This window comes from Emys orbicularis, chromosome 11 (assembly GCF_028017835.1).
Source record: "Emys orbicularis isolate rEmyOrb1 chromosome 11, rEmyOrb1.hap1, whole genome shotgun sequence".
NCBI classification, from domain to species: domain Eukaryota; kingdom Metazoa; phylum Chordata; order Testudines; family Emydidae; genus Emys; species Emys orbicularis.
In genome coordinates this window covers 62,965,399-62,986,335 of record NC_088693.1, presented here as the reverse complement: position 1 = coordinate 62,986,335, position 20,937 = coordinate 62,965,399, and the positions used below count along the sequence as shown (strand labels likewise).

General features: G+C 42.3%; 1 protein-coding gene across 1 annotated transcript in view; it reads right to left on the bottom strand.

Annotated features, from left to right (window-relative positions):
• The window catches only part of CCNYL1 (cyclin Y like 1), a 55,605-nt gene that overhangs the window by 24,279 nt on the left and 10,389 nt on the right, over nt 1-20,937 (bottom strand). The window contains exons 2-6 of the mRNA XM_065413071.1: nt 17,648-17,722; nt 13,101-13,135; nt 10,162-10,262; nt 6,939-6,974; nt 4,483-4,534 (exon numbers count right to left, since the gene is read on the bottom strand). Of these exons, the coding sequence (XP_065269143.1) occupies nt 4,483-4,534; nt 6,939-6,974; nt 10,162-10,262; nt 13,101-13,135; nt 17,648-17,722 (299 nt within the window). The remainder of the gene's footprint in view (nt 1-4,482; nt 4,535-6,938; nt 6,975-10,161; nt 10,263-13,100; nt 13,136-17,647; nt 17,723-20,937) is intronic.

Here is a 20,937-nt window from a genome sequence, read left to right as displayed (position 1 = left end):
AAAACTTTATGGTGACGTGAGAGAGTTTGGGCTCCGCTATTTTAGAAACAGGTTTTGCAGGACTGAGATCGAAGAGAGTTCTTCCTCAAGTCCAAAGCAAAGCAAAAGGGCAGCAAATGTATGGGATGAGAATTGAACGCCTGCTTTGCATATGTCTAATAGCAACAGCCTTAACGTAGACAAGCAGAGGCTGGTTTGTCTCAGATCAAATGAGCTGACATTGACTTGGCTGGCTTGAAACTAGGCTTCAGAAAGTCAGACATGGTGCTCTTACGTAAGAATGCTGTCCAGTGAAGAGATGTCAAAAGAAACAAAACTGATGAAAACAGTTCTTGCCAAATAGAAACCCAAGACTTTCTGACAAACCACACATGAAGAAAGGCCTCTCCAAAATGGGCATGCAAACCTGGGAATTATACCGGCAGAATGTTCATCTGCATCAGAGGCCACGCCACGCACACCTGATGCTGAGCCAGGCTCGGGCCCTCATGCACCGACTTTGAGCGCCTATCATTTGTCTAGGGAAGCAACAACCTGGTAAAAGGCCTCTGCCCTGAGGTCCACCTGCCTTTTGGCCATGAAGGCCCAGCTGCCCATAACGTAACGTTTTACTGCTGCATACTGGTTAACCTGTCAGAACAGATTCCTGTATCAAAGCTCAGGTTTCCTGGGCACAGTACTATAGCTTCTGTTCTTCCCTCTGGCCAGACCATCCACAACCAGCCAGATTTCAGGTACAAGGTGGAAGACTTAACCAGAGTTGTGCTCAGCACAATATTTTCTCAGCTGCCTTTGAAGCAGGGCCAGTGGAGAGAATTATTTACCAAAGCTTCACTCATTGGTTTGAAATAGGGTACAACTTTACTGGACAGGGACTTCTAACCCAGGTATCTCTTGAACCCAGTTCCTGCAAATTCCTGGACTGGAACCCACTCAAACTGTCAACTCCATTACATTTAATAACGTGGGTATAGTGGAATCCACACATGCAGAGTCAGTAGACTACTAGTCCTTTCCAGTTTTGAAATATACTTGGAAACACGCCTTCCTCCAGCTCATTTTTGTTTAAGCGACAGCCATTGCGGCTACTCAGACCCAGATGCTCTGGAGAAGGACATATTTCCAAGTATCTTGACAGATTAGAAACCATGATCAGCAAGAGCAGCATGATGATCAGGTTCCAGAATGCCAATGCTGATCTTAGCACAAACAGAGCTCCAACCTGAGAGCTCTGATGAAACACAACGTAGTTTTAAGGAGAGCATCGAAGGTGGTACCGCACTCAGATGGCTAGGTCTCTGGTTCTGAACTTGTACAGAGAGGGGAGGCTGGAGTCTTTGGGTACGTCTACACTGCAGTTAGACACCTGTGGCTGGCCCATGCCAGCTGACTCAGACTTGTAGGGCTCAGGCTAAGGGGCTGCTCAAATGCGGTGTAGAGGTTTGGGCTGCAGCCGCAGCTGAGCTCTGGGACTCACCCACCTCACGGGGTCCTAGAGCCTGGGCTGCAGCCTGAGCCTGTACGTCTACACTGCAATTGAGCAGCCCCTTAGCCCGAGCCTAAGTCAGCTGGCACAGGCCAGCCTCGGGTATCTAACTGAAGTGTAGACATATGCTTTGAAGCAGAGCTACCCTAAGTTAAAGGCTTTAGCGGCTGTGAGTCAGGGGCAACTAGTCGCTTGGCACCTCCTGCTGATGCTTCATTTGGGAACGTAAAGTCTTGTTCAAGACAGACAGACCTCAGTACTACTGACTTCAAAACAGACCAGAGGATATTAGGGACTCTGCAAACGGTGGAGTTCCTATCTTTGTAGGGGATGATGTTGGACTCTGACCTCTGGGCTGAAAGGGAAGCGGAGTCTGTGAGGGCACAAATGGCACTGGCACAACCCAGGCGTCCAGCTGTCAAACCTGACTCTGCCATACAATTCAAGGATTTCTCCTTCAAGTCACTGAGCCAGATTCATAAGTCTCTGGGGTATCTAAAGGAGGGAAGAAGGGATGCTTTTCTCCTGTCCCAAGTGGCTGAAACAGAGGATGATATCCTAAACCAGGGGTGGGCAAACTTTTTGGCCCAAGGGCCACATCAGGGTTGCGAAACTGTATGTAGGGCCGGGTAGGGAAGGCTGTGCCTCCCCAAACAGCCTGGCCCCGCCCCCATCCGCCCCTCCCACTTCCCACCCCCAACTGCTCCCCTCAGAACCCCCCACTCATCCAACCCCTCCTTGCTCCTTGTCCCCTGACCGCCCCCTCCCAGGACCCCCTACCCCTAACCGCCCCCCAGGACCCCACCCCCTTATCCAACCCTCACTCGTTGTGCCCTGACCGCCCCCTCCGGAGACCCCCTGCCCCTAACCGCGCCCCCCCCCAGGACCCCACCCACTATCCAACCCTCCCTGCCCCGACTACCTTGACCCCTATCCACACCCCCGCCCCCAACAGGCCCCCTGGGACTCCCACGCCTATCCAACCCCCCGGTCCCAGTCCCCTGACTCCGCCCCACCCCCCCAGAACCTCTGCCCCATCCAAGCACCCCCTGCTCCCTGACTGCCCCCCGGGACTCCCTGCCCCATATCCAAACACCCCCCCCCCCCCCGCTCCCTTACCATGCCGCTCAGAGCAGCAGGAGCTTGCAGCCACGCGGAGAAGTGGGCCAGAGCGCTGGCAGCATGGCGAACTGAGGCTGCGGGGGAGGGGGAACAGCAGTGGAGGGGCCAGGGCTAGCCTCCCCGGCCGGAAGCTCAGGCACCGGGCAGGACAGTCCCGCGGGCCGTAGTTTGCCCACCTCTGTCCTAAACAAAGGAATTCTAGAAGCAAGTAGCAGTGAAGTGAGTGAACTCTAAGGCAAAGCTACCTGAAATGCCTGACACCGGAAATAAAATACAGGGCACAGAAACAAGATTCCTCAGACGCTGCTGGAGCATGGAATCCTACTGATGATCTTAGGCCAGCAGATTCAGGAGGGAATAAAGGGGGAAGTGAAGGAAAAAGAGTTATGGTCTGACTGGAAGGCAAGGAGGGCCATGGAAAAGGATACCGGGAACAGTCAAAGCTGGACAGGATGAAGTGGTACTGAAACATCTGCTGAAGAGGTTCAGTTCCTATAGGGAGGACCTTTCTTTGCTGACTGAAATCAAGCAGGAACAGCTGCAAAAATTTCAAAAGCGTAATCTCCGTGGTGACGGGTGATCAACAGGCAGAGGTGGCTGCACTCCTACTCATCATCACTGTCTTTAGGGACAGAAAAGATGTAGAGCTTGCAGATTTCTGCAGGCCTCACACATGGAGTTGAGACACTGGAGCGAGACTCCTCTATGGAAGGTATCTTTACAGAATAATTCTTTTGCCAAATTAAACTTCTTTTAAAGAAGTTTTAGATACTAGAGGTCAAACGCTGCTGCTCCACAGACACTGTAAAGAATGATTTGTAAAGTTACTTTAAAAAGGATGAAGCTCAGCTAATATAAGTCAATACACACACCCCACACCAGCAATATATATATTTTTAACATTAATAGTAATGTTAATACTAAAGCATATTTTTAGGATCTGGCAGGAAGGTTAATCAAAGCTTTATCTGTTTAAATATTTGAAAGGTAAACTGAATTTTTATTTATTTATTTTTAAAACCACAAAAGTCTTTTAAACCAGCACAGGCACTTCTAAGTTCAATCCTGATGAAAAAGAAAACAAAGTAAACGATTAGGACTCGGCAAGGCAGTCATAACTTGACACCACTCAGCAACTGCACACTGAAGCACACAGCCTTCAGCTCAAATCTACTATCAGGTTTTGTACCTTAGAAGATTGTCTGTAAACAGGAGCATGAAAACGAATAACTTTAGAATAATATGTTGAATGCCCCAAACTGCCAGGGTAAGAGACGTTAAGCGTATTTACTTTAAAATTTTGCCTTTCAGGTTCATTAAAGGCCAGACTCACCGTCTCCTGCTTTGTGTGATGCTTCATGAACTATGTACTCCTATTTGCTATCACTTAAAGGTTAGGCACAAAGGCTGTAAAGGTAAAGCATGCTTCCTCCAAAATGATTATACAGCCTCAGCCAAGTGCTTGGCATGAAATAGTGTTAAAAATCCCAGACACGGGGAAGAAAGAATAGTAAGCATCAGAATAAACACGGAACTAACATGATGCACGTTAAATGTCACCACTTCACTTTTTGTTGCATCTTATTCTTCAAATACCATGAGGAAAAGTGAAGACTATACTGCAATTTGCCTACTGACATAATAATTGGTTGTCTATTCATAAACCAATTTGGTTTTAGAAACTCCAAGAAGAGAGGACCCATATATCTTTGCCTGCACTTAGATCTATATTAACAAAAAGTAACTTAAAAGAAGGTGATTTTACTCTTTTAAAGTGAATGCTATTTATACTGGACATACAACACCAACAAGGATGAAAATAAATACATGAGTAACAAAAAAAGAAAAATATAAACTCAAGAAATTACACTTACCGTGAGAGGATGGGATTTTTCATCAAAAATATCCAATGATCTGGCTGAATCTCTATCAAACAAGAGTATGCATTTTACCAATGGAGATTAACTATTGGCAGAGCAAAGCATTTGATATTGTAAAAATTGTTCACCACATTAAAGTTTTTTTTTTTGTTTGTTTTTTTTTTGTTTGTTTTTTTAAGTTTTGTAGGTTTTTCCTGGAATTTGGCACTAGGTTTTGCTGCATTCCCATAAGCATATTATGAAGAGATTTTCCACAACTGAAAGAATTTAATAAGCAAAAGCAGGCATGTGAACAGCTAGCTATGTTCTCACTACCAGAAGTTAAATTAAGCATCTGCATAAAAGCCCTAGAGTTGACGTTCTATGAAATTTATTTACTGTATAGGCTCTTCTGAAAACAAACTTTCATCTCTTTATAAAGCAACACTTCTCATAGTCATACGATGTATGCTGCAGCTAAATATAACGCGACACAAGCCCTGGCAGCATCGCCGTCAATGGACCTACAGTAGGTCCTTGCCGCAGAAAAACAAAAACATGTTTTTACATTGAAACCTCTGTCTTGAGTTAGCGGTCTTGATGTAAAATGCTAGCAGAGACAAAGCACAGGTGGTTTGCATTCAGTGTAGCTAGTTGAGACAAACCCCAGGTGAGGGGTATAGTGCTGACCTCGACTAGCGGCATCAAGGCAAAAAACTACCTGCACCTTGTCTCTACTTGGATTTTACAACAACACAGTTAACTATCTCAATGTCAAAAGCACCTTTTTTCTAGAGGAGATATAGCAAGCATTACACTAGTGACTCCCTCAGCTGCAGCTACCCCTGGGAGCTTCATTTGGCCCTGTCCTCACTAGGAAAAACGGTGTGGTCATTAATACACATTAAAATCCTAGTATAGGCAAAGCCACTATATTTTTAATGTGTTTGATAGTCAAAATAAAACCTTTGCTCCCCAGAGTCTCTCTCAGCCAGCTAGTGTTCGTAAAACTACAACAGCCTTGCCTACAGAAGGATTTTAGCATGCTAGCTAACGTCTTTACTAGAAAAAAAAGGTGTATTTTTTAAAGCATAAGGCCCTGATGTACTTTTTTCAATTGTGTTAGCTGAATTAAGTTAACTGAACATGATTGAAAAGCCCTCTTACTGTTCCTTATGATGTTCGCTGGCCACATTGTAGCCTAGGCTTCCCTTAGACTTTAACTAGATTAGTTTAATATATGTTAAAGGCAGTGTATGCCTTGTCTACAAAAGACTTGGTACATATCCCATCTTAAAGCCTAGTCTATACAAGACCTCAAACATGAAAAGTGCTTTTCAAACATGTTACACTACCTCGATTGAGCTAACAGTGTTAAAACATGCCCCATTTTTCCCCAATCAAGAAGGGTGGATACCTTTTCAAGGGTATTCTCCCCTTCCTAAAAAGAAGGGCTCTGTAAAACCTGTAGGGGTGAAGTAAGATGACATGCATCCCTGCTCTACCCAACCCTTGGGGCTGACCACTCTCCATCCTTAGAGTTATTTATCTCAAATTAATCTATTCACAATTGATCAAGGCAGTTTATAGGATTGTAGAGGCTAGCCTGGACAGTCCCCAGACATTTGTTCCAGGCTACAGACATTTGTGGTTTACTCTAGGGACTAATCTCCACAATCACTGGCAGTTCTCTCAAGGTAGTTAATCTTAGGTAAAACCTCTAGCGAAAGTAAGACTGCAGCAGATCCCAACTCTACAAAAGTGACATCTTCACAAAGAGGGACAGTGACAGAGAGATGGCTGGCACCCCTCTGCTGCCAGATCTTATAGACATGATCTGGCTTGTTTTTAAGAAGCTGCTGATCATTTAATACATGATCAGACAGTTCGTGTTCTTCTCTATTTCCATTCTCTGAAAGGGCATCTCTAGCAGCTTCATTTGAGTGGCAAAAATGTTCTACAAGGCTCAGCATTCACTTCCCAATTCAAATATTTAGCATTATACCATGGAAAGAGATTAGATCATATGTAATGAGGTTACTAGTATGTGGTATTTGCATATTAATGTAGTACACAGGGCAAAATTTTCTTATGAACATCTAAATTGTAATAATCTAAACCCCATTTTATTTAGAAGGAGACTAGCCAAAGCCCAGATCAAGTGCTGGTACACTTAAAAGCAGCAGCAGGTTTTAGAACAAGTTCAGTATGTTTTTCCAACACTGCCACTTTAATTTTTGTGCTTCACCCTTGACGTAATATTGAACGTAAGCATTGTTTTACAAGAAGGTTGATCAGCCTATGACATAACTATGAAGGAAAAGCAGAGGCTCCATAAAACTGTATGATGTTTTGAACCTAAATTACTTACTAATTATGCCAATACAGCTCAAATGACTTGGACATACAACTGTTAAGCCACAGTTATAATTTTGCTTAACTAGAGAGAGAAGTTTAGAGAGAGTGCTCACCTGTTCTTTATGTGGTAGTATATTGCTAACGTCACACTGCGAGGAAAGGGGGAAAAAAGGTTATTTTACCGAAGCATATTCTGCCTTGACAAGAGGTTGCTCAGGACAAAAACAGATTTCTAGAACCCATTTAGAGTATGACTTTATTCTATTTCTGAAGTTGAAATGAAATTAGTGATTCCCCATCTCCCAAGTACATTTTTTTTCTTAAGTTCTCATTCCCTGGTTCTGGTTCTCTCCTGTGAGCAGAAGTTAGCCAAGACAGATACAATCTGATTTGCTAGCTACACTCATTTTAAAACTACATGTATCATCTTTGTATCATAAAAGAAGTCTGAGGCACCTAGTTGAATGCATGTCTGATTAACCACTGACAAAAAGCTTCAGCATGCCAGAAGCCCGCTCATCATAAGCTCCCTTTGGAGTTTTGTTTTTTTAAACAGTGTACTTTAATGGTAAGATGGGCTTATTGGCTGAAACATCTGTTCGTTCCACAACCAGAAAGCAGCCAGTCCATAATGGTACTCAGAGACTACGGCGATGTGGGCCATATAAGTGGAACAGATGCAATGGTGGAAAGAGGCTAGCACCCACTACTGTATGGTACCGACATACACCAGAAACAAATCAAGTTATTGATCCTGAGTTATACTGACAATATCATGCTTTGAAAATAAACATGTCCACATTTATTGACAGGGCACCACTAGACTAGCACAATAAACGATTCAGTTATAAACTGTCATTTTAAATTTGTCAGGATTTTATTTTATGCCTAGTTCACTATTAACCCTCTAAATTAGATCTGTTGCCGTCTTCGTTTCCAAAAACTGGCCAAAGAAAATTCTGAGTAAGTCTCACTTCATCTTTAAATCATCCAACTGGGCCCAAGTTCTTCTGTATGGTTGTTTCTAAGAAGTGAGCAGCCTTAAAAAACTGTGACTCATGCAGAGGAAAAAACACATTAATTACATGTAAGCAGAGCTTCAGTTTGGAAGTTCCCTTGCTACAAATGAGCCTTTTACATTCATGATATATACTCAAGATCCGATTTTAAAAGTTTCAGGTATTTCAGGTACTTGCCCAAGCTCCCCTGCCAATTTTTTTCTCGCTTGTGTCCTACTGTGTATGAGACCCACAAAAACAAGCTAAGTAGTAAAACGGACTATAATGTCACGTGTACAAAGTCAGAAGTCTGGAAAAAACTGTTGTAATTTCAGTCACAATAACCTTGGGTAAAAATTTTCAGACAAGTGATTTTTAGCTGATGTCCCCTTTCAATATCCTTTATAAAACTAAAATCAAATGACCCTGCATTTAGTCAGTGGATTGTTCAGAACTGGCTGAATGGGTAGGAGCACTGCAGCTCTTCAGAGTGTAGAGTGCAGAGAAAAGCCCGGTCTACACAGTTTTTGCTACAGTGATGGTCAGTTTTGGGCTATGGTTTATTTTTACTGATGTTGTCATAGCAGTATGATATCCAGCATGGACACAGTTAGACCAAAAGGTGTCTTATGCTGGTATAGTTAGTTTCCCCTGCCCAAACAGGTATAAGCACATTTACACTGGGGGGAGGGGCTGTACAAAATAGTTAAAGCAGTACAACGCATGCAATAAAATTGTTCTCTTATTACACTTGCTGAGATTTGGTGCAACCCTTTGTTTGAGTAGCAGTACAAAATTTAAAAAGCCAGAACATTCAGAGTAATGAATTTAATATTATGAAACATTAAATTGACAGCTGTAGAGACTAAAGTATCTGTTTAGTCAGAGAAAAAGGGCATAAGGGGAAACTCCAGTGCCCGTTTCCCCACCAGGGAGTGTCAGTCATAGCCCCAGAGGCGGACAGGAGTAGAGTTCACTCTCTTGCCCATTCAGTCCTGGCCACACCTGTTGCGACTCGAACAACTCATTTCACATGGGCAATGAAACAGCCTTCAGATGGCAGTGACTCACTGCTAGTACTGGCCAATAAAAGGGGAACTGGTGATTTGGTTTTCCACTTTGGCTGGAAGACTTCCTTTTGAAACAAGTCTGACAGTTCTATTTGTCTGGATCAGATGTAAGAGGCAAGCTGTAGGTGCAGCTTCCTAATCCCATTACAATTCTGAGCCGCACAGCCCTCTACTAGTCTAACCTCAGAGTCCTACCAAAAGAAGAAAAACTTACCAAGTCCTAAACAAAGTTAGACATGCCCAACATGCCACCTAACCCATTGCTGAAAGGACAGCCAGGCATATGGCAAGGCGAGAGAGGACAAGAGGGGATGGGATGGTTTGAACTCTTCACCTTCAGCACCTCCCTTCTGGCCAAGCAGCAGCTGTGTCACTTTCAGGTCTGGATTCTAATAGCCAAGTCAGCAGCTTAATACACTTCCAAAATTTGTTCAAACTTTAGCATCTGCCTGCAGGTGCAATGCCTTGGGAGAGCTACCAAGTCTTCCTCTTTGTTGCATCAAGGAAAGGAAAAATCACTTCTCAGCTTTGGCTCCCTACCAGCTGTGTATGAAACTAGTTCTCACTATGCTATCAACAGCACGTGGATCAAAAAAGCCTCAGATGGGGAACAACAGAGATTGTATTGTCACTTCTTTTTAGATGAAAGGTGTTTTATAACTATACTCAAATACATGACGACAACTGTGGAACCAGAGCTAAAACTATGCATTAGGTATAGTCTTCTACCACTAGAGGGCAGACTAGCACTACAGGCAGCTTGGGAAGACGTTCCAAAAGGACTGTATTATATAGAACTCCCCACAAAACCACTTCCCATTTTTCAACCCAGAGTTTTTGCTTTGCTTTCATTTTAAAGAATTAAAAAGCCCCTTTTTATTCAACATCAATACTCCAATTCTGCAAAAAATCATCAAGTGACCTGAGCGTGGTTGTAACTAAGGTCTTGTCTCCACAGCACATTAGTATGCAGCGGAGTGTGAATCTACAGTGCACAGGCCTGCCATGAAGTAATGTCCTATGCAGACAAGCCCTGACACGTGAAGACGCCTTAAGCTGCATTACTGGATGGCAAGGGAAAAGCTCAGCCCTCACACCTCCCGAAACCCTAGCCCCAAGTCCCTTTCCGTGACCAAACTGTCAGGGATGAACTGTCAAATCAGAGCCAGTTGAATGCCTTGACTGACAGAGACCAGCATGATTAACTAATCCCAGGCTCAAAGCCCGCAATGTCACTCTGCCTCTTGCATGATCAGAATGGTACTTACCATTTTATTGTGCTTCTAAGATTAGGCTGGCTGACTGTGCTGTCGTCTATAAATATGGTTGAGCATGAGCTATACTTTTTCGTAAGCTGCCCTGGAGAAACCTTAAAAAAAAAAAAAAAAAAAAAAAAAGACAAATTTAAGAAAAGTGCTTCTACAAGTTTGTTTACAGAAATTTGGGTTCTGGGTGTACAACTTCATCGACACATCCAAAATACTGTAGATGGATACTAAGTAGCAAACAGGAGGCACTTGGAGATGAATGCTCTTTGCGTCTAAACTGCCCTATATCAGTAGTTAGTCAAGATGCTGCTAATTCAGCAACACAGACAGAAATGTTCATGTACACAAACGCAAGACACACAAAAATGTAACTGTTCTAATTTTAGTTCGGTATCAGCCTTTTCCCTCCTTTAATACATTTATCTACTTCCTCTATGCCAACTGCTCCCATGTCTCCTTCTCCCACGCCTTGTTTATCCCCTTCTTTTATACCACACCCCACACTTTAAACATGCTCCCATTTTCTGGCCGCTCCATCCTCCCTTTAAATCCCAGCTCTTCCATAAACTCTTCATAACATTAATCTCTTCCTTGTATCCTGTTTATCATTTTGAACCAGAACGTGAGCTATCTTGAGATCTTTGTTTTAGTCTGCAGCTGTAATCTCAAGCAAAGAAGGGTCTGTACTTGGGATAGGAAACCTCAGAAGACACCTAAGCATGCTGAAGGATGCAATATTGGTAATTTCATTACCAGTGAGTGCCTCTTCCCTAGTAAGGTATAATTCACTTCCTGTCCTCCAACTATGTAGCATTTGATGTTTGAACAAGGTCTGATTGTTTAAAAAAAATATTTAAAGGATTTCTCTGCCTTTTAGTATTAAAAATATCAGGATTTGATTTCCCTCTTTCTTGGAGGACTCCCTGAACAACCAAAGGGATATGACCTCACAATCAGGTTGAAGAGATTTAACTGAACAGTTTAAGGTTTGCCAACCTCTACTTAATACCAAACCTCAGTCACTGAGAAATCTGTGTAAGCTCCAACACCTTTCACCCCCTCAACTGAGGCCTGGGAAAAGATCCCATGGCAGTTCTTAAGTCCTCCCGCAAAAACAAGGAAGTCTTCAACCTGAATTTTGGCAGACAGAACTGGAACACACACACACACACACCTATGAAAATAAGAATGACAAAATACACAAGTCATTGTGCTACCAATGTGGGCATATGAAAGGAGACTCGAGGAGCTCGGTTTGTTTAGCCTAACCAAAAGAAGGCTGAGGGGGGATATGATTGCTCTCTTTAAATATATCAGAGGGATAAATACCAGGGAGGGAGAGGAATTATTTTAGCTCAGTACTAATGTGGACACGAGAACAAATGGATATAAACTGGCCGTGGGGAAGTTTAGGCTTGAAATTAGACGAAGGTTTCTAACCGTCAGAGGGGTGAAATTTTGGAACAGCCTTCCGAGGGAAACGGTGGGGGCAAAAGACCTCTCTGGCTTCAAGATTAGGCTAGATAAGTTTATGGAGGGAATGGTTTGATGGGATAACGTGATTTTAGTCAATTAGGCAATAACGTGCCATCGCTGGTAAAATGAGGGTCCGGCTGGAGAATCTTGCCTGTATGCTCGGGGTTCTACTGATCGCCATATTTGGGGTCGGGAAGGAATTTTCCTCCAGGGTAGATTGGCAGAGGCCCTGGAGGTTTTTCGCCTTCCTCCGCAGCATAGGGCAGGGGTCGCAAGCTGGAGGATTCTCTGCGACTTGAAGTCTTTAAATCACGATCTGGAGACTTCAACAGCTGAGTTAAGGGAAAGTGGGTGGGTCAGCTTTTGTGGCCTGCATCATGCGGGAGGTCAGACTAGATGACCATAATGGTCCCTTCTGACCTTAAAGTCTATGAGTCTATATACATTTCACCTTCCATGGCACATCCAAAAACTTTCAGCACCAAAGCAGTTTTACTAATTTAAGTTTGTTTTTTTTAAGTACCAAGAGTGTAAGTTATTAGAAGACATCTCCCTGGCCTATTATCCAGTGGCATAATAAAGTCTCATGCATTTCTCTCTCTGGTGAGATGTCAAAAAGGAAAAAAAAAAAGGGGGGGGGGGAGCTAGATGTGTGAAGTATCAGCAAATGAGAAGATCAGAACAGTTTTGTCTACTAAAAAGTTACTGCTAGGTTATCATGGTCCCAATTTCCAGAGGTGCTGAATACTCGCAGCTCTCGCTGAAGTCAGTGGTGCTATGGATGGATGCTCAGCACTCCTGAACAGCCAGATCACTTCCTTCAGTTTATTAGAAGCCATCGCTCAATTTTTTCTTCCTTTTAACAAGAAAGTTTGCCCTGAAGAAATGTCATTACTTCAATGAAGACTAGCTGCATTGCCTAAAATTGCCTTTAGATAGCAGCACTCATAACAGCAAATCTTTCGCGAATTAAGATTTAAATAGCTTGTCATCTCAGGTTTTAAATGTACCTGGTTTTACTTCTGCTTTAAAGAGACATCAACTTAAGAATCACACTTGTCTGAATTTTCCCCCCTACTACTGTTTATAATCAATACACAAGGTCAGTAGAACTGAAAAATATATATATATATATATATATATATATATATATATATACACACACACACATACATACACACACACACACTATTTTGTGTTTTGACAGCTCATTCATCGCTGTGCTCTCCTGTGTCTGTTTTCTCCATTTGCGTAGATCTTTCACACAGCAATGTAGGAAAGAAATGATTGTGGGTTTTTTTAAACTTGGAAAAGGTAATTGTATAATCAATAAAATTTGCAGGGACTCTAGGGGACATAAAGGACCCACAGCTACTCTGAATGTGTTTTTGAAATTTGACTAAATTCCAAGTTGACAGTATCCCTTAAACAGCATCTTACGTCTGATGGTTTGTTTTACTTACATGATTGATGTGGTTACTCTTCCTCTTCTCTCGCACTAGGAATGGGGGAGGAAAATGAACTCAGTTATAAATTAAGAAGTTCCATAGCAAGGCACGCAGTGGTATCAAGCAAGCTGTAGTGTTTTCCCAAAATATAAACAAGCAACACACAGGATGCTATCTTGGTTCTTGTACTTTCCATATCTGGAATTCAGTTTTGAGGACAAATAAATCAATACACTTGTTTTTAAATGTTTCACAAAGCCATTATTAATAAGTACTCTCCCACTTATAGAATAGAAGTTTATAGAATATCAGGGTTGGAAGGGACCTGAGGAGGTCATCTAGTCCAACCCCCTGCTCAAAGCAGGACCAATCCCTAACTAATTCCCCAAATGGCCCCCTCAAGGATTGAACTCACAACCCTGGGTTTAGCAGGCCAATGCTCAAACCACTGAGCTATCCCTCCCCCTCCACTTATCCGAACGACCTGGGGACAGCCAAACCTTTCAGATAACTGGGCATTTGGATAAATGGAAGTGCCAGAGCATTTAGTGCTAGAAGCCAGAGGAAGCAAGAAACAGTGGTTGGGCCTTCCTGTGCTCTGACCCTGCATGCTGCAGTGATACTGCAGGGACAGAGCCCAAAGGGAGGTAAAGAGAAGGGTGAGGAAACGGAGAGTAGCCACAGGAGATAGAAGCATCCTTGACAGCCTCAACCTCTGCAAGCACCAGTACAAATAGGGAGGGGTAGGACTGGCCCCATCCATTAGGGCTTTCAGTGCCAGGAAGCGCTCAAGCAGCACCAAGGAAACTATTCCCCATTGCAGCTACTCCCCCCTCTGCCTCTATCTTTCCTTTCCATTCTCTCCCCTTCAACCTCCTCTCCCTTCCTCCTGCCCCATTCATTTTCCTTAACCCATCAAGTCTCCCTCTGTCCTTTCTCAGTGAACCCCTCATTTCTTTCTTGCTCTCTCCTCCCCTATGTTCTCCCATTCTCCCCCCACACCTCACTTCTCTCATTCCTATCTCTATAAATCCTCCCAAATCCCAGTTCCTGCAACCTTAATGTTAACCAGACAGTAGGTGATAACTAACAGACCTTTTTTGGGGAGGAGGGCGAGAGACACTGTGGCTTCGTATAACTAGGGTTTCTGGATAAAGGCAATTCAGATAACAGAAATTATACTGTTGCTCAAATAAAATCAAATGACAGAGTCTAAACTCCGTTTACAACCACAATTAAGAATTGCATTATTTCAGTTGCATAGTCTTCTAAAAAGTGCAGAAGTGTTGAAAATATGTATGGAGGCTAACTGAACTATTTGGCAGCCAGAAACACTTGATAAAAGCTTTACATTCAAGACATTATTTCATTTGTAAAAGTTGGACACATTTTACAACTAGCTGTTAGTTTTCATATGCACAGATGGAAATATTCTCAGCATCAACTTCTGGCCCTACCACACAGTTCAAGGATAACTACCTCCGTTTTGGGAAGACTTCAGAGGTTCAGAAAAAACCCCAGCCATTTCCACAAACAGACGCTAGGGACACCATCCTGGCTAATAGTTATTGATGGACCTATCCCTCCATGAACTTATCTAGTTCTTTTTTAACCCTGTTATAGTCTTGGCCTTCACAACATTCTCTGGCAAAGAGTTCCACAGGTTGACTGTGCGTTGTGTGAAGAAATACTTCCTTATGTTTGTTTTAAACCTGCTGCCTGTTAATTTCATTGGGTGATCCCTAGTTCTTGTGTTATGAGGAGTAAAAAACACTTCTTTATTCACTTTCTCCACACTAGTCATGATTTTATAGCCCTCAATCACAGCCGCCCCTTAGTCATTTCTTTTCCAAGCTGAAGAGTCCCAGTCTTATTAATCTCTCTTCATATGGCAGCTGTTCCATATCCCTAATATTTTTTGTTGCCCTTTTCTGAACCTTTTCCAATACATCTTTTTTGAGATGGGGCAACCACATCTGCACGCAGTATTCAAGATGTGGGCGTACCACGGATTTATATAGGGGCAATATAATATTTTCTGTCTTCTTATCTAGCCCTTTCTTCATGATTCCAAACATTGTTTGCTTTTTTGACAGCTGTGGCACACTGAGTGGATGTGTTCAGAGAACTATCCACAAGGACTCCAAGATCTTTCTTGAGTGGTAACAGCTAATTTAGACCTCACCATTTTATATGTATAGTTGGGATTATGTTTTCCAATGTGCATTAATTTGCATTTATCAACATTAAATTTCCTCTGCCATTTTGTTGCCCAGTCACCCAGTATTGAGAGATCCTTCTGTAGCTCCTCTCAGTCTGCCTGGGACTTAACTATCTTGAGAAGTTTTGTATCATCTGCAAATTTTGCCACCTCACTGTTTATCCCTTTTTCCTGATCATTTATGATTATGTTGAATAGGACCGGTCCCAGTACAGACCCCTGGGGGACACCACTATTTACCTCTCCCCTTTCTGAAAACTGACCATGTATTCCTACCCTTTGTTTCCGATCTTTTAACCTGTTACAATCCATGAGAGGACCTTCCTCTTATCCCATGACAACTTATTTCGCTTAAGAGCCTTTGGTGAGGGGCCGGTCATGCAATCTTTTTATGCCACAGACTTAACAGAGGGTGAAAAGGGACTTCTCATTCCAAAGATGACACAAGCCAAAGCTCATGGCCATCTGGCCACATTTTTATTTGTTATACAAAGTCTACATGAGGGTTGGAACTACTTCAATTTTCTCATGATACTGTGTTGGTCTTTTTAAAAATACAATAAGGATGAACAGCCAACTATAAAGTAGCAGCAGTAAACAGAACTAAAACTAGCTAAGCAGAGGGAGCAGCGGGGGATATTTATATGTACAGAACAAGCTGAAAGATAATCAGCAGTCTGGCTATCGGCTTGTACAACGTACCCTCTTTCCAAACCTTCAACCTTTGACTTTACGGATTGCTAGCTCCTGAAAGCAGAGACAGTCTTCCTACCTGTCTGTAGAAACTAGCACATCTGACACCAATGTATAACTACCACTTTTAACAAACAAGAACTGCTGGCCCGGTTAAGTGTTAATGTCTCAAAGTGGAAATCACTGATTTTATTGACCTGGCAAAATGTTCAGAGATAAAGCAGATCCAGTACAGTCTAAATAAAAGGTTCTGCATCGTCTACTCATGGAAAAGTCCTGTCCACCGTAGCGCTAACAGTTACTAATCCTTAGCAGGTCCATACTACCTTTCCCAAACAAATGTTTAGACATCAGTTCCAAGGAATACTGAACATGTCAGACCCACGTTTAAGATGGAGCCTCCGCCAGCAGGACTTTCGTATAGTTTAACATATTTCTGGCATGGCTTAAAGACTGCATACTGCACAAGTAAACCACATTCCCAAATGTGTCAAGTTTTCTGATACAGTTTAAAGTGGTATTTGGTTACTAAGTTCTAATATTTGCAACTTCATCTCTATAGCTGCCCCAACCTCTACCTCTTTTGGGGGGGCTTTTTGGTAGGGTGGGAGCTAGCTGGAGTTCTCCTTCCCATGACTAACTTCAGTGCCCACCTCTCTCGCTTAGAGATTTCCCAAGCAGCATAATCATGATGCTGACATGACTGAATCGCCCTAGAAGGGGGATTCTGAATAGCAGCTTTGAAACGTACAGATTTGTCAATTTAACTCTACTGTTCTTTGGCAAAACTGTAAGCAAGCACAGCCACACTGAAGCTTTTTGTCAAGGCAAATAGGTCCTTCATTCTTATGGTTGCAAAGATAACGTTCCAAATAAGGGTTAGAAACTTTAAAAGAAAAGAACTGAACCTTAAGGGACCAATCAGTTTAAATCACTGATTTTTTATTTTTTTTAAACACTACTATCATTACCAATAACAGATTTCTATAACTAAGAGATGAGAATATATTTCTCCATTATTTCAGTTTGTTTAGCTTGTGCATTCAACAGCCTTTTGTGATTAGACAGCTTCACTGTTTACCCTGAATAGTCAGTTTCCAATGTGTGGGTCTTTCACAGAAAAGGGGAATTTTTTTTAAGTTAGTAAATCTATTCACGTGTTTAAGGGGGGCTCAAGAATAGGTGTGCTTTCTGAAACTACTTAACACTTACAAAAGTGAACAGATTTCAAACGGACAGTGTCCCTTACAGAATTCATGGCTTCGGCCCACCATTCACTGGGGCAAGCTTCCCACTTGCAAGGGGATTTTTTCAAGCTCTGGTCATAAGACAACTGTCTTCTGCAGCTAAATACCGAAGTGAGGTAAGGCAAACCTGTTCTCTCAGACCACTAGAAGCAAGAAGCTTGAAATCGCCTAATATTTGATACCCATAAAGCACAAATGGCACTGTCATAATAAAACAGCCTATGAAGACATTACTACGAAGAGCTGCAAATTTTTAAGCTAGTAACTCCTTACTGTGACTCAGGTTAAACACAAAGTAAACTTATGTTTCTATGACTCAGCTTGACCCGCAGTTCAAATATCCAGTTATTTTTCACTGTTCTCCCACCCCCTTTCAAAAAGGAAAACAAGCGTTCGCTTACCATCTGTTTGGGACTTGCTCAGGAAAATTGTGCTTGCTCTGGGATGGTCAGATGGATTTGATTCCAAGGCTAAATCTGAAAGACAAGGGACAAAGAGATGGCATTTCAGTTTGGGGTGGACAGAGAAGAAAGGACCACGGAGGGGTAGTGAGGGTGACTACTGAGGAGGCTGAGGTGAACATTCTGAAGGCTGTCAGACTCTTGGAGAGCTGTATCAGCTTTCAAATCAATGAGCCGGTGTTAAAATCCTGGCTTTTTAGCTTAATGTCCCAAACAAAAATCCAGTCTACACTACCAGTTTTAAAACTATAAGCAAATGGAGGTACAATTTACAAGCCAAGTTATTTAGCGTAGAGGACAAAAAATGGTCTCAATAAGTAAACAGGTTATTTTTCACTTTACTAAAGTTTCCTTTCCCACAAAGAAAAGCTGCCTGAGATATGCAAATGGCATCAGTCCTGAGAAGTAGCAAGATTCTGCCACCTCTTGCTGGTGCTATCACACGGACTAAGAAGCAGTCTCCTGTTATCCCCTACTTTAGGAATTCCCCCATCCCAGGACAGGAGATCCTATTTTTGTGGAAAGCGGAGTAAGCTGAAAAGGTAGTTGCGGTTGTCAGATCCCTCTTGCTCTCACACCCCCATTCCCAGCCAGCCTGGTTTCACCACACTATACTGCCTCCCACTAGGGTGGTTTACATCGGTTTCAAAGTAGGTTCTACTTAGCTATAAGCATGCTCAAGCCTCACTTGAGTCTCAAAGTGTTTGATTTTATCTCCTCACTAGTCCTGCCTTTATAAAGCTATGCCAGGCGCACAATTCCCAGAATACCATGTGGACAAGCTAACCTGGCTTTAAAAGCTGTTTCACTAACTGGGATAAACACTTAGTTTCAAAGCCAAACTGCTTTTTAACTACATCTCTGCCTGCACTGTGGAAAACTTATCTTATAAAACTTAAATTAGATGAATTTTAGGTAATCAAGAAATGTTTACAAATATTTGAGATGGAAGGGGAGAGCACTTTTAAAAATCTTACCCACTCAGAAACGAGCATTTGCAAGCCTGCTCACTAAAATTCCAACTAATCTATGAAACACTGATGTAGGTTAAGTAGTCAAGTAAGGAAATGTCAGAATTAAGGTTGCTTTAGTCTCTTGCCATGATGAATCAAAGACGACATCAGAAAAGAACCTACAACTCACTTAGATTGAGACAGGCACAGTGCATGGACAAGTTATAGTACTGAAGGGGTTGTAAACATCATGCTACTATCAAGCTGGCACCACATTTATGAAAGGCGGAACAGCTGTTCTGAAGGATTCATGTTGTAGAAATACCAACCTACGCTTCATGATCCAATTCATGTATGTTCTGGTGGGACTTTTTTTCCCCCTTCCCAAAACTAGGCTCTCCTACACTCTAAGGAGCACAATTCCTGACTATTTACACTGGTCATGCTGACCAACCCTCTTCCAACGTATGCTGCATTTACTACATAAACTATACAAACCAGGAACAAGAAGTCTAATATCTCAAGACAACGTGCTGATGCGGTGGTGACTCCTTCAAGGGTACAAATGAACGTAAAATGCCCCATACACTTTCCGCAGAAGAAGTGAAGGGAGATTAAACTGTTTACACCCTTAATCCCGATGCCATCCCCACACTAAAATGCTGATTACATAATTAGTAGCCAAAATAATACAATAATATGACAACTCTTCATGCATCTCTCTTGGATTCTCCCCAGGTACATACATACAAGCCTTCTGTGCTACACACCATCTACTCATAATATAGCTGTTCCTCATTTGTCATGGTAAGAGCTGGTCTACGCTGAAAAGTTAGGTCAACCCAGCTATGTGACATAGAGGTGTGAAAAATCCACATCCCTGAGTGATGTAGCTAAACTGACTTTCTTCCATTGACCTAGCTACTGCCTCTCAGGGAGGTGGATTAACTACAGCGCTGGGAGAACCCCTCCTATTGCTGTAGTGAGTGTCTACACTGAAATGCTACAGCACTGGGCTGCTGTAGTGTTTAAAGTGTAGACATAGCTTAAGTCAAGTTACTGGTTAGGTGAACGTACTCCTCTCAGTCCTTTCATTCAAGATTCCCCAATGGCACACTACATTGGTTTCTAGCCCTGGACATTTGCCAAATATTTGGCTTAAAATATCACTGATCATGGCAAACAGTATTGTTTTGACATTAGTCCAGGACTGAACACAGCAAGTTTCAGAACAGTGTAATTCTGAACCTTACTATTCAAATGTGCTGCATAAAGATTTATTCTAGCAATATGAAGGTTTGGGTTTTTTTGTTGTTTTTTTTTTTTTTTAATTCTTCCAGCCCTCTCACTTCAAAGAGGTCATAATCAATTAAGAAAATTGATCCCTTTGATCAGTGTTTTTTTTCTGTTTTGTTTTTAAACTTAAACCAAAATTTCTTGGTACAGTTTTACACACACACACACACACACACACACACACACACACACACACACAAAGTTGAGTGCTCATGGTGCCCATGAAAAGCTTCCTCATAGTCCTGCACGATAGGCTATAATAACGATTTGGCAGGATCACCTCGAAAAGAGTGGTTTCCTCTCTCCGCCCATTAATTCCTTTGTTTCTATACTCAGGATTGTCAACACGAATATCAATTTTAATACTTCACAATAATATTTTGAGGATTTATGTGACATGGACACCTGCGCACTAGGAAATGGACTAAGAGCAACACATTTTATATATGACTGTCTGGATGGCTAAGATGGCTGCTACTTTGACTGCCAATCACTACCAATCTGGATGGGAAAAAAGCTGCAACCCAGAAGTGGAAGTGCTCTGTATCTCCTCTACCATGCAAGTTACATTTCATCATTAGCTAAGCAGACTGTATAGCATATCATCATTCAAACCGATGTTTAAAAGACATTGCAATACAAAGGCTGTGGGACAAGGATCATGGTTTTAAAACATAAAGGCGATGACTGAACAGACAGCTCTTTTAATTGGTCACAATGGGGCAATATCTCAGTGAAAAGTTTTAAGACCAAAGAGTAATGCTTCTATTTTTTTTCTTTTCTTAAAGTCAGTCAAGTGAGATATAACCCCCATTGCTTCTTTCACATCGCTAAGGTTGCATGGAAGTGATGTTTGTCGAACTGACAAGACACACTGGTGGGTTAAATTGACCCTGACCCCACCTCCATTATTTTGGCCTCCTCTCATTCTTCTCTTCTGCCAATCCTTTCATAGTATTAGATACTAGAAGCCAACGTGGA